A 14,433-nucleotide genomic window follows, 5' to 3' on the forward strand; every position below is an offset into this window, starting at 1 on the left:
TTGCCTTATCGGCGGCTGGTGATTATTATAACAAGTGTTCTTAGAAAGGCTGTGCCGCAACCTCTGTGCCATGGAGGGCACAGTCAAACTGACTTTCCTTTGCTTTTTCATGTTCTATATTGGACTTTTTGATATGAGATTTCTATTTTATGGGTTCACTACATTTTTTGTTTTATTGTACTATTTCTTATGTGTCCAAATGTAGGTTACGTTGACATTAATAATAGGTCATCTTCGTACTATGGCTCAAAGTGGCCTTTTTGGCAGGCTGTTACAGATTCCTCATTTACATTGATGAATATTGAAAGATTCATTTTTTACCTTTGACGAACACCAACCTGTTTCTTGAATGTTTTCAATGTACTCCTCGTTCCCAGTTACCCCCTGTTCCATTTATTTATGTACACACACACACACACACACACACACACACACACACACACACACATATATATATATATAGATATATATATATATATATATATATATATATATATATATATATATATATATCTATATATATATATATGTGTGTGTGGTGTGTGTGTGTGTGTGTCTGTGTGTAATTGAAAATTCAATCTGTCTCTGCTAGGTCTGATAGATGTCAGTCATTTGAACTATTTTGCACGGTTCCCTTCTTGCATCAGTTAATGACGACCGTCAAGAGTCTTATATTTCAGAGGCACAGGTGAAGTCATTTGGTGACTTCAAATACCTCTCTCTCTCTCTCTCTCTCTCTCTCTCTCTCTCTCTCTCTCTCTCTCTCTCTCTCTCTCTCTCTGCGTTTGTGTACGTGGGTGTCTTGTTTGTTTGGTGATAATTCGAATAGCTATGTGCCGAAGGTAGGATACACAATATCCGAACTGCATTTGCACATCGTTCTGTGATTTTTGTGCAGAACCTGAGACAACTTCTACTTCCTTGAAGGATAGTTGGTTCAACAGTCCCCTCATACAATACATTCCCACCTTTGCTTTATAAACATCCCAAATCTTTTCCCAGTCCTCTGCAATAGCCTGCAGCCTTTCTTGCCACACCTATTCTGGAATTTCAAGTCAGTGGCTCCTGGGCCCTTGTCTTAAATAGACAGGATTCATTCTCAGAATATTAATAATAATAATAATAATAATAATGATAATAATAGTAATAATGATAATAATATTTTAGATACCTTTATTACAACTGCTATGTATCGTAAGAGAGGGCCTAGAAGCCAAGCCTTCCCAAGGTACATGACGTATTGTCTCAAAGCTCGGATCAGGGAACTTCATTCTACGTACTTATATTCACATTTCAAAGTACAACAGCAGCAGCAACAACAATTATGAAACAAGGACAACAGTTATTATTATTATTATTATTATTATTATTATTATTATTATTATTATTATTATTATTATTAATTATTACAAATTCTGTCAAACATTCCAGACCCTACTGGTGTTAAATATGAGTATGGCGATGTGGGGTATCGGCAGCATCAACATCTTCTCTTCAGTCATCGCTCATGATCAAGAAACGCACAACACGACTATATACGGAAACCTGATTACTTTCTCCGACTACGAGTTCGATGAGCTGAGTAAGCATTTTATTCCCCTTCCAGTTTTGGGAGGAATTGGCGTCTCATTTTGTGTGTGTGTGTATATATATATATATATATATATATATATCTATATATATATATATATATATATATATATATATATATGTGTGTGTGTGTGTGTGTGTGTGTGTGTATGTGTGTGTGTGTGTGTGTGTGTGTGTGTTGCGTAAATATATAGTTTCTAAATTATGCCATTACAATTTGTCTTTTTAGGAATGAATACGATTAAATTTATCATTTTAGGAATGAATAGGGTTGAGTTTGTCATTTTAAGAATGACTGGCGTTGAATATATCGTTTTAGGAATGACCAGGTTGAAAATATCATTTTAGGAATGATTGGGGTTGGAGTTATCATTTTATGAATAAATTACTAGGTTTTAATTGATCACTTTAGGAATGACTAGGGTTGACTTTGTCATTTTAGGATTCACTAGGGTTGAATTTATTATTTTAGGAATGAATATTATTGAATTTATCATTTCATGACTGACTCTAGTTGAATGTATCATTTTAGGAATGACCTTGATCGATTTTATAATTTTAGGAATGACTATTTTTGAATTTGTCATTTTAGGAATAACTATGGTTGAATTTATCAGTTGAGGAATGACTAGGTTTAAATTTATCATGTCAAGAATGACTAAGGTTGAATTTATAATTTTAGGAGTCCCTGGAGTTTCATTTGAACTTATCATTGTTTGGATTGACTGGGTTGATATTGATAATATTTTAAAAAGGACTAAGGTTTCATTTATCTTTTTCGGAATGGTTGTTGTAGAATTTGTCCTTTTAGAAATTACCAGACTGATAACATTTTAGAAAGGACTGGTTTCATTCATCCTTTTAGGAATTACTGTGATTGAATTTATCCTTTTAGGAATTACTATGATTGAATTTTATCATTTTAGGAATGGTTGAGGTTGAATTTATTATTGTAGGAATGACTGGTTGAATTTATAATTTTATTAGGTTCTGTGGTTGAATTTATTATTTTAGGAATGTCTAGGCTTGAATTTATCAATTAAGGAATGGCTGTTTGAATTTATCAGTTTAGGAGTTACGGACTTTTTGAACTTATCATTTAAGTAGTGTCCACTTCCGAATTCTCATCTGTGAGGATCGTATATCATTTGCCACATGATAGTGTAGACAGACTACGCCAGTTCTCTTATACTGATCGCTAATTATTTCCTTCTCGTTATAGGGGAAGACACACACACACACATACATTTGGAGATTCTTCTTCTGTACTTTTTGCTGTTAGGGGGCTAAAGGCTGATTCTCAACTCTGGAGAAAGCTAAAAGAGTTTCAAGCAAAACTTGTGGGAGAAACTAGAACAAGATATCATCTGAGTGTGGTGCAAATCCAAAGTTTCCAGAGCTACTTTGTCTCGAAGATCAATTTCAGAACACGGCTGATAGGTAAATTCAAAGATGTCTGGTTCTTATCCAGCCTCAGTGAAGTCTTGAATGTTGAAATACTGCACAATGACCTAATTGTTTCCTTTGCGCTAACAGGAAGCAAAGGTCTGGCTCAGCTTTTGTTTGTAACTTGAAATTCACAGAACATAAGTCTTATTGGCGTGTGCGAAATGTTCTTTATTCTAAGGTTTTCTGACAGCTTTTTGGCTGTAGCTTCAAGCTGAACTCACTAATCTCATCTAATTGTTTTCCTCAGTGGAAAACTTTCACCTCATCATATTACTCTTCCTTTTGTTCGTTATGCAGTTTAGATCTAAATAAAGATTTTGAATTTACTCTTGTGTATTTTACACTGCGATAAAAACCCACTTCCTTAAGATGAAGTGCTGATATGACTCTAATTGTGACATATATGTATTTTTCTTTCTTTCTTTCTTTTGCCATACCCTCCCACTGAAGATCCAGAGCCCTTTGCTTGGCACTCCTCTGGCCTGAAGTTCATTGTAACCATATCCTGAAAGATTGTGATTTCTTAAGCAGCAACGTCCCGTCCAGTTAGTACCGCTTGATATCACCACAGTTGCTAAATAAATTGTTTTTGGTTATGTAGTTGCAGTTGACAACAGAATCCAAGTCATTGGCCCTTGCTAATGTAGTATTGCAAGTAGGACCACTTCCTACTAGCGCAGCAACAGTCCACTTGAATTGACGGAGGAGGCTTAGCAAGTAAAAATATTAATACGGTTGTGACTATTGTCTCATTTTATTCTCTTTGGAGCCACCATCTGTTAAGGGGAATGGGTTTAATGTTGAATAAGTGTAAGAGTTTCGCGTGTATAACTATTTACTTTTCTTTAACTTGAAGGTGCAGTTCTCTTTTTGCTCTTCCTTATGATATCTTGGCGTATGGCTATTTCCAGATAGCCTGAAGACTTTAGCAACATTAGCCAGTTCGTGTTTGACGGGTGTCATGATGAACCACTTCGGGCGTCGTTCGTGTATGGCTATATCCGGGATGTTGGCAATAGCGGGCTGGATCGGAATTGCCTTTGTATCTAACGTTAATGGAATGCTCGGTTTCAGGTAAGAAATGAAATTTGAAGTTCACGTGAAAAGTCTAGCTATTCCCAAACAGCTATAGCACAAGTGATTTATAGTTAGTCAGGACTATGAATAATACCAAATGAAACGAAGTAGTTTGCCTGGTGGAACCAAGGAGGGCCAGTGCAGTGTAGTATGGTCCCAGATATAGATTTCGATGTCGATGATGATGATGATGATGATGCTGATATCTTTGTAACAGGATTATATCCGGGTTGGCCGTTAGTGGACTCCGCATGTCGACCGCCGCGTACGTGGTCGAAATTGTTGATCGTGAAATCAGGGGCACCATGGCTAGCATCGTCGGCAGTGGCGTCTTTGCAGGTAAAGTCTTTTTTAAGTAGGAAGGCGGAAGGAACTTGACGAATTCTTCCACGGAAGAGTTGGTCGTTATCGTAATTTTAGTTATGATTCGATGTCGAAACATTAGTCTTATCTTATTAATGTCCTGTATGATGAGTAATTTGCCTTAGATTATTTCTGTTCGTTGATACTTGCACCATTGTCAGTCCAAAATGAATTTACAAAATACGAGTTGTTAGATCATAATAATCAAGTAAATCCAAGTAAATGATATGTTTTATAATATATATATATAATATATATATATATATGTATATGTATATGATATATATATATGTATATATATATACATATAGACACAGGGTGTCCATAAAGTCTTTCCCGGATTTCAGACCTTTATTACACAAACCATGTTAGGTAGAGGTATAAGCTTTTCTTCAATTTCAATATCAATGACTAAAGTTTTTTACTTTACTACTTAATTTCAACATGTGCCCCCTCTGTTGCCTGAAGTATGTCTAAACAAAATCTATCTCACGCCAGGTATTCTCTAACATATCCATAGTTACCGTTGCTAGAGCTGCTGTTATCCTTTCTTTCAAGGTCTCAACATTAGGTACTGGTGTACTGAACACTTCATCCTTGATATAACCCCATAAGAAAAAATCAAGGGGGTTAATGTTTGGTGAATCTCTCCCAATCCAGCAGCTGGGGAAGGCTGCATCCAGAAAGTTACGAACAACCAAACCTCAGTGTGGAGGCGCCCCATCTTGCTGAAACAGTAACCTGGGCTGAAACTTCTATTTGAGGTGCAGCATAATGCTCCAGCATGTCCTGATATGGTGGGTTCAGCAAAGATAAAAGGTCCAATAAATCTGTTATGCAGTAGACCACACCAAACGTTCACTTTGGGGCTGTCTCGTTCACGTTCACATGCAACTTGTGGGTGTTCTGATCCCCAAATGCGTACGTTATGCCTATTAACCTTGCCACGTGTATGAAAGGTGGCCTCATCAGAACAGATGAAATGCTTAAGATAATCATTGTCTTCGTCAATGCGACTAAGAATCCCTGTAGCAAATGCTTCACTTCGGGGTCTGTCGTTTTGCTGTAATTCTTGAACAAGTTGAACCAGCAACAGGTGATTTTGTTTCGTGGTACCATAACACACACTGGGCTTTCTCCTACAATGACCACATTTCTGCTGTTCTTGACTCAGCTGGCGAATAGTGATCACAGTGGCATCTGTAGGCAAACAAAAGAAACTCTAGTAATTGCTCAACAGAATGTGAAAGTTGTACAGTCATATCCACAATAATTTTAAAGTTATTGATTTTATTATTCTAGGGCGAAAGCAAGAAAAAAGATCAACATCTTTGTTTCTTCTTCTCAGTTTAATTCCTATTCGACAACGCTGTCTTTAATGAGCCTCATCCAGGTGTTTATATCATGTGCCTTGCTTTCATATACTCCTTTGTCTCAAGTCTTGTGTAATGCAGGAAGACCTAGGCTTTCCAACTTCTATTAAGACCTCCTTTCCTGCAACATGTCTGGAAGAAGATGCAACATTAATAATTTATCGGAAGAGTAAATCATATGTTAGAAGAATGGAAAGGAACATATTCACTAGAATTTATGAAAGTTTATTTATCTTTAAGTCTAATAAGGATAAAGGTTCAACACAACCAGCTCCTTGAAATGCTTTAGATGTAGTATCACCTAGATGACAAAAGTGCCATTCAAAGTTATGTGCTATGTCTGAATTATTTTTAAAAAACCTTTCTCCCGTTACCATGTCAAACGATAATATTAAATCATCCTTTTACTCTCATTTCTTTTATTTTTCTTCTATCGCTCCAGGTCATGTGGTGACACTGGGCCTTAGCTTCGCCTTCAGGTACTACACGGTTTGTCTTTTACTTACGATTTTCCAGGCCATATCTCTTGTATCCATCTTCTGGTTTCCCACGAGCCCAAGTGTTTTAGTACTCCAAGGTAAATCCTATTCTTCCAGTTCTTTAGCTTTATTCAAGGCAAATATTAAGCTGATATGAATAGTGGATCATGTTTTTGCAACAGCTCATCGAACAAATTGTTGAATATTCTTTAATTAACCCTCACCGATCTAGACAAGTCGAGCCTATTGTTTATGTTCCAGTCTTGGTCCTTTATTCCTCGGTGAACAGTTGAAGATCAGGGCCGTATTTTTAAACTGACATCTTCGATGAAGAAGCTCTTTGCGACTAAAATGGTATTATTGTGCCGATCTATTTTTACCCATGATCCAGTTTTACACCCAATCCATTTTTACCCCTAATCCATTTTTATCCTAGATCCATTTTTACCCCAATCTAATTTTACCCCTGATCCATTTTTACCCCCGATCCATTTTACCCCCTATCCATTCTTACCCGCGATCCATATTTATTCCAGATCCATTTTTATTCACGATCCATTTTCACCACCGAACCATTTTTACCTCTGATCAATTTTTACCCCTGATCCATTTTTACCCCTAATGCAATTTTTCCCCTGATACATTTTTACCACTGAACAATTTTTAGCCCTGATCCATTTTTACCCCCGATCCATTTTTTCCCTTGATCCATCATTATCCACGATCCATTTTTACCCACGATCCACTTTTAACCCCGATCCATTTTTACCCCCAATCCATTTTTTACCCACGATCCATTTTTACCCATGATCCATTTTTACCTCCGATCCATTTTTACCCAGCACCCATTATTATCCACGATCAATTTTTACCCACGATTGATATTTACCCCTGATCCATTTTTACACCAATTCATTTTTACCCACGATACATTTTAACCCCAAATCCACTTATACCCCAATACATTTTCACCCACGATCCATTTTTACCCCTGATCCACTTTTACCCCCGATCCGTTTTTACCCACGATCCATTTTTACCCCTAATCCATTTTTATACATGATCCATTTTTACCCACAATACATTTCTACACCTTATCCATTTTTACCCATGATCCATTTTTACCCCCAATCCATTTTTACCCTTGATCCATTTTTACCCCCAATCCATTTTTACCCTTGATCCATTTTTACCCCCAATCCATTTTTACCCATAATCCATTTTCACCCTTGATCCATTTTTACCCATAATCCATTTTTACCCCCAATCCATTTTTACCCATAATCCATTTTCACCCTTGATCCATTTTTACCCCCAATCCATTTTTACCCATAATCCATTTTCACCCCCAATCCATTTTTACCCGTAATCCCTTTTCACCCAAGATCCATTTTTACCCATAATCCATTTTCACCCCCAATCCATTTTTACCCATAATCCATTTTCACCCCCGATCCATTTTTACAGATCCATTTTTAACACAGATCCATTTTTACCCCCATACATACCTTTTTACCCATAAATACCCAGATCCTTTTTAACAACGTCCATTTTTTACCCCCAATCCAATACCATAACCATTTTTACCCATAATCCATTTTACCCCCAATCCATTTTTACCCATAATCCATTTTCACCCTTGATCCCCTTTTACCCATAATCCATTTTCACCCCTGATCCATTTTTCCCCATGTGCATTTTTACCCCCAATCCATTTTCACCCATAATCCATTTCCACCCTTGGTCCATTTTTACCCATAATTCATTTTCACCCATAATCCATTATTACCCACAATACATTTTCACCCATAATCCATTTTCACCACTGATCCATTTTTACCCATAATACATTTTCACCCATAATCCATTTTCACCCTTCATCCATTTTTACCACCTGTCCATTTTTCCCTTCATCCATTTTTCCCTTCATCCATTTTTACCCCCAGTCCATTTTTCCCTTCATCCATTTTTCCCTTCATCCATTTTTACCCCCTGTCCATTTTTACCCCCTGTCCATTTTTCCCTTCATCCATTTTTCCCTACATCCATTTTTACCCTCTGTCCATTTTCCCTTCATCCATTTTTAACCTCTGTCCATTTTTCCCTTCATCCATTTTTACCCTCTGTCCATTTTTCCCTTCATCCATTTTTACCTTCATCCATTTTTACCCCCTGTCCATTTTTCCCTTCATAAATTTTTCCCTTCATCCATTTTTCCCTTCATCCATTTTTCCCTTCATCCATTTTTACCCTCTCTCCATTTTTCCCTTCATCCATTTTTCCCTTCATCCATTTTTACCCCCTCCGTCCATTTTTCCCTTCATCCATTTTTCCCTTCATCCATTTTTCCCTTCATCCATTTTTCCCTTCATCCATTTTTCCCTTCATCCATTTTTCCCTTCATAAATTTTTCCCTTCATCCATTTTTACCCCCTGTCCATTTTTCCCTTCATAAATTTTTCCCTTCATCCATTTTCACCCCCTGTCCATTTTTCCCTTCATATATTTTTCCCTTCATCCATTTTCACCCCCTGTCCATTTTTCCCTTCATCCATTTTTACCCCCTGTCCATTTTTCCCTTCATCAATTTTTCCCTTCATCCATTTTTACCCCCTGTCCATTTTTCCCTTCATAAATTTTTATTTTTTCATTCATCCATTTTCCACCCCTGTCCATCTTTCCCTTCATCCATTTTTACCCCCTGTCCATTTTTCCCTTCATCCATTTTTCCCTTCATCCATTTTTACCCCCTGTCCATTTTTCCCTTCATATATTTTTACCACCTGTCCATTTTTCCCTTCATCCATTTTTCCCTTCATCCATATTTCCCTTCGTCCATTTTTCCCTTCATCCATTTTTTCCCTTTTACCACCTGTCCCATTATTTTTCCCGTCATACCATTTTTCCTTCTCCATCCACGTTTTTACCTCTGTTTTACCCATTTTTCCCTTCATCCATTTTTACCCCTGTCCATTTTTCCCTTCATCCATTTTTCCCTTCATCCATTTTTCCCTTCATCTATTTTTCCCTTGTTCATTTTTCCAGTTTTTACACCTGTCCATTTTTACCCCTTCATCCATTGTTTTTTCCCTTCATCCCCTTGTTTTTTACCCCTGCCATTTTGTTTCTTTTTTTCCCTTCATCCATTTTACCCCTGTACATTTTTCCCTTCATCCATTTTTTCATTCATCCATGTTTTCCGGTCATCTGATTTTTCCCTTCATCCATTTTTTACCAAAAAACCTGTCCATTTTTTCCCTTCATCCATTTTTTCCCTTCATCCATTTGTTTTTACCCCTGTCCATTTTCCTTTCATCCATTTTTACCCTGTCATTTTCCTTTTTTTCCCTTTCATCCATTTTTCCCTTCATCCATTTTTCCACCTGTCCATTTTTTTCCCTCATCATTTATTTTTCCTTCATCCATTTTTACCCCTGTCGATTTTCCACCCTTCATCCATTTTTTCCCTTACATTTTTTCCCTCCATTTGTTACCACCCCTGTTTTTCCCAACTCCCACCCTTCATCCATCTCCTCCATCCACGTTTTACCCCTATCCATTTTTCCCTTCATCCCATTTTTCCTTTCCTTTCATCCATTTTTTAACCCCTGTCCAGTTTTTCCTTTCAATCCAGTTTTTTTCCCTATTCATCCATTTTTACCCCTGTCCATTTTTCCCTTCATCCATTTTTCCCTTCATCCCCCCACACCCCCACCCACCCAACCATTTTTACCCCTGTCCATTTTTCCCTTCATCCATTTTACCCTTCAATCCATTTTTAACCCAGGTTCCATGTGTTTTTCCCTTCAATCCATTTTTCCTTTCATCCCATTTTTTACCCATGTCCATTTTTCCCTTCATCCATTTTTCCTTTCATCCATTTTTACCCCTGTCCATTTTTTCCATTCATCATTTCCTCCATTTTTCCTTTTTACCCTGTTCCATTTTTCCTTTCCCATTTCCATTTTTACCCCCCTGTCCATTTTTTCCCTTCATCCAATTTTCCCTTTTTCCAATCCTTTTTACTACCCTGCCATTTTTCCTTTTCAGCCAGTTTTACCCCTGTCCATTTTTCCCCTTTCATCCATTTTTCCCTTTTCCCCATCCATTTTTTAACCCTGTCCATTTTTCCTTTCATCCATTTTTACCCCTGTCCATTTTTCCCTTCATCCATTTTTCCCTTCATCCATTTTTACCCCTGTCCATTTTTCCTTTCATCCATTTTTACCCCTGTCCATTTTTCCCTTCATCCATTTTTTCCCTTCAATTTGCCCATTTTTTACCACCTGTCACATTTTTCCCTTCATCCATTTTTACCCCTTTGTCCATTTTTTCCCTTTCATCCATTTTGTTTTTACCCCTGTCCATTTTTTCCCTTCATTCCCATTTTTCCCTTGCATCCAATTTTTTACCACCTGTCCATTTTTGCCCTTCATCCATTTTACCCCTTTGCATCCTTTTTATCCCTGTTCCTTTTTATTAATCCAATTTTTCCTTTTTCATCCCCATTTTTTCCCTTCCATTTTTCCCATTTTTCCACCTGTCCCATTTTTCCCTTCATCCATTTTTTTACCACCTGTCCAATTTTTACCCTTCATCCAGTTTTTCCCTTCATCCATTTTTACCCCCGTCCCATTGTTCCCTTCCATTTTCCCATTTTTAAACCCTGTTTCCATTTTGTTCCCTTCATCCATTTTTTACCCCTGTCCTTCTTTTTCCCTGTCATACATGGGTTTGGTTTTTACCACCTGTCCTTTTTGCCCTTCATCCATTTTACCCCCTGTTTTCCAACCCTTTCCATCCTTTTTACCCCCTGTTCCATTTTTCCCTTCCAATTTCCAGCCCCTTCATCCATTTTTACCCCTGTCCATTTTTCCCTTCATCCATTTTTACCCCTGTCCATTTTTCCCTTCCATTCCTATTTTCCCTTCACCATTTTTAACCCCCTGGTCCCATTTTTTCCCTTCATACCACTTTTACCACCCGTGTCCATTGTTTCCACCTTTCCTTTTTATTCCTATTGTTTTACCCTCCCCTGTCCATTTTTCCCTTCATCCATTTTTTACCCCCTAGGTCCATTTTTCCCTGTTCATCCATTTTTCCCTGTTTTTTACCCCTTGTCCATTTTATTTCCCTTTCCCAATCCCATTGTTTATTCTCCATTTTTCCCTTCATTCTATTTTTCCCTTATTTTTCCCATTTTACCACCTGTCCATTTTTCCCTTTCATCCATTTTTCCCTTCTCCTTTTTTGTTATTCCATTTTTAACCTTTTTCCCATCCATTTTTTAACCCTGGTCCATTTTTCCCTTCATCCATTTTTACCCCCTGTCCATTTTTCCCTTCATCCATTTTTCCCTTCATCCATTTTTACCCCTGTCCATTTTTCCCTTCATCCATTTTTTCCCTTCCCATCCATTTTACCCCCTTCCATTTTTCCCTTTCATCCATTTTTACCCCTGTCCATTTTTCCCTTCATCCATTTTCCCTTCATCCATTTTTACCCCTGTCCATTTTTCCCTTCATCCATTTTTCCCTTCATCCATTTTTACCCCTGTCCATTTTTCCCTTCATCCATTTTTCCCTTCATCCATTTTTACCCCTGATTTTTCCATTTTCCATTCATCCATTTTTCCCTTTCAATCCACTTTACCCCTGTTTCCATTTTTCCCTTCCATCCATTTTTCCTTTAATCCAATTTTTTACCCCGGTCCATTTTTCCTTTCCATCCTTGTCCCTTTTTCATTCCATTTTTACCCCTCTGTTCATTTTTCCCTTTTTATCCATTTTTCCCCTTCATCCATTTTTACCCCTGTCCCATTTTTTCCCTTCCATCCATTTCCCTTCACCATTTTTACCCTTTCTGTCCATTTTTCCCTTCATCCATTTTCCTTTCCATTTTTCCCATTTTTACCCATTCCCATTTTCCCTTTTTCCTTCCATTTTTCCTTTTTCCCATCATTTTACCCCTGTCCATTTTTCCCTTTTTCCCACATTTTTCCCTTCATCCATTTTTACCCCTGTCCATTTTTCCTTTCATCCATTTTTACCCCTGTCCATTTTTCCCTTCATCCATTTTTCCCTTCATCCATTTTTACCCCTGTCCATTTTTCCTTTCATCCACTTTTACCCCTGTCCATTTTTCCCTTCATCCATTTTTCCCTTCATCCCAGTTTTTACCCATTGGTTCCTTTTCCTTTTCATTCCACTTTTTACCCCTGTCCATTTTTCCCTTTTCCCTCATTTTTCCCTTACCTTTTTACCCCTCGTCCCATTTTTCCCTTCATCCATTTTTAACCTTCCCTTTTTCCCTTCCATTCATTTTTCCCTTCCATTTTCCATTTTTAAACCCCTTCCATTTTCCCTTCATCCATTTTTACCCCTTTCCATTTTTCCCTTCATCCATTTTTACCCCTGTCCATTTTTCCCTTTCAATTTTTCCCTTTTCTCCCTTCACCATTTTTACCACCTTGTCCATTTTTCCCTTCTCCATTTTTTCCCTTCATCCATTTTTTATCCCCTTCATTTTTTCCCAACCATTTTTTCCCTTTTTCACCATTTTCCCTTCATCATTTTTACCTGCTCCATTTTTCCCCTTCATCCATCCACCCTGTCCATTTTTCCCTTCATCCCATTTTTCCCTTTCATTCCAATTTTTTTTTTTTTTTTAAAAACCCCCCCCATCCATTTTTCCCTTCATCCATTTTTTTACCCCTTTTCATTTTTCCCTTTTTCACCATTTTTTACACCTGTCCATTTTTCCCTACTTATTTTTACCACCTGTCCATTTTTTCCTCATTCCATTTTTACCCCAATCGTCCATTTTTTCCCTTCATCCATTTTTTAACCCCCTGTCCATTTTCCCCTTCATTCCATTTCCCTTCCAATCCATTGTACCCCTGTCCAATTACCATCATTTTCCCCTTTTTTACCACTGTCCATTTTTCCCCTTAATCCATTTTTCCCTTTTCCCCATCATTTTTACCCCTGTCCATTTTTCCCCCTTCAGCCATTTTTACCCCTGTCCCATTTGTTCCCTTCTCCAATTTCCTTCATCCATTTTTTACCCCCCTTCTTTGTCCATGTTCCCCTTCATCCATTTTTACCCCCGTACCCATTTTTCCCTTCATCATTTTTCCCCTTTTTTCCCCAATCATTTTTACCCCTCATTTTTCCCTTCATCCATTTTTAACCCCTGTCCATTTGTTCCCTTCATCCATTTACCCCTTTCATTTTCGCATTATTAATTTTTTACCCCCTGTCCATTTTTTTTTTTTCCCCCCCCTTATCCAATTTTTTACCCAGTCCATTTTTCCCTTTTATTCCATTTTTACCTGTCCATTTTTTCCCTTTCATCCATTTTTACCCGGTCATTTTTCCCTTCATCCCATTTTTTACTCTGTCCATTTTTCCCTTCCCCATCACCACTGTCCATTTTCCCTTCATCCATTTTTACCCTCTCGTCCATTTTTCCCTTCATCCATTTTTCACCCTCTTCCATATTTCCCTTCATCCATTTTTACCCCCGTCCATTTTTCACCCTTCATCCATTTTTTTTACCCCCCCTGTCCCATTTTTTCCCTTCATCCATTTATATTTTTACCATCTGTCCATTTTTCCCCTTTTCATCCAATTTTTACCACACCGTGTTTCATTTTTCCCTAACATTCCATTTTTAACCATCTCTCCATGTTTTTCCCTTCAATCCATTTTTACCCTTTCCATTTTTTTTCCCTTCAGCCATTTTTAACCCATTTCCATTTTTACCCTTCATCCTATTTTTACCGTTCCACTTTTTTCCCTTCATGGCCATTTTTTAAACCACCTTTCCATTTTTCCTTTCAATCCATTTTTACCACCCTTTCCATTTTTCCCTTCATCCCATTTTTTAACCGGTTCCAATTTTTTTCCCTTCAATTAGCCATTTTTAATTTTTACCCCTTTGCATTTTTCCCTTTATCCCTTTTTACAACCCCTGTCCATTTTTCCCTTCATCCATTTTTTCCCTTCATATCCATTTTTCCCTTCATCTATTTTTTTTTCCCCTTCCCGTCCACCATTTTACCACCTGTCCATTTTTCGCCTTTTTCCATTCTATTCCAT

General features: G+C 37.5%; 1 protein-coding gene across 1 annotated transcript in view; it reads left to right on the forward strand.

The window, feature by feature from the left end:
- Positions 1–14,433, forward strand: part of LOC135222178 (facilitated trehalose transporter Tret1-like) — a 52,776-nt gene that overhangs the window by 2,471 nt on the left and 35,872 nt on the right. The window contains exons 3-6 of the mRNA XM_064260337.1: positions 1,432–1,582; positions 3,951–4,113; positions 4,334–4,455; positions 6,295–6,429. Of these exons, the coding sequence (XP_064116407.1) occupies positions 1,432–1,582; positions 3,951–4,113; positions 4,334–4,455; positions 6,295–6,429 (571 nt within the window). The remainder of the gene's footprint in view (positions 1–1,431; positions 1,583–3,950; positions 4,114–4,333; positions 4,456–6,294; positions 6,430–14,433) is intronic.

Source organism: Macrobrachium nipponense, chromosome 3, assembly GCF_015104395.2.
Source record: "Macrobrachium nipponense isolate FS-2020 chromosome 3, ASM1510439v2, whole genome shotgun sequence".
In the NCBI taxonomy this organism is placed as follows: domain Eukaryota; kingdom Metazoa; phylum Arthropoda; class Malacostraca; order Decapoda; family Palaemonidae; genus Macrobrachium; species Macrobrachium nipponense.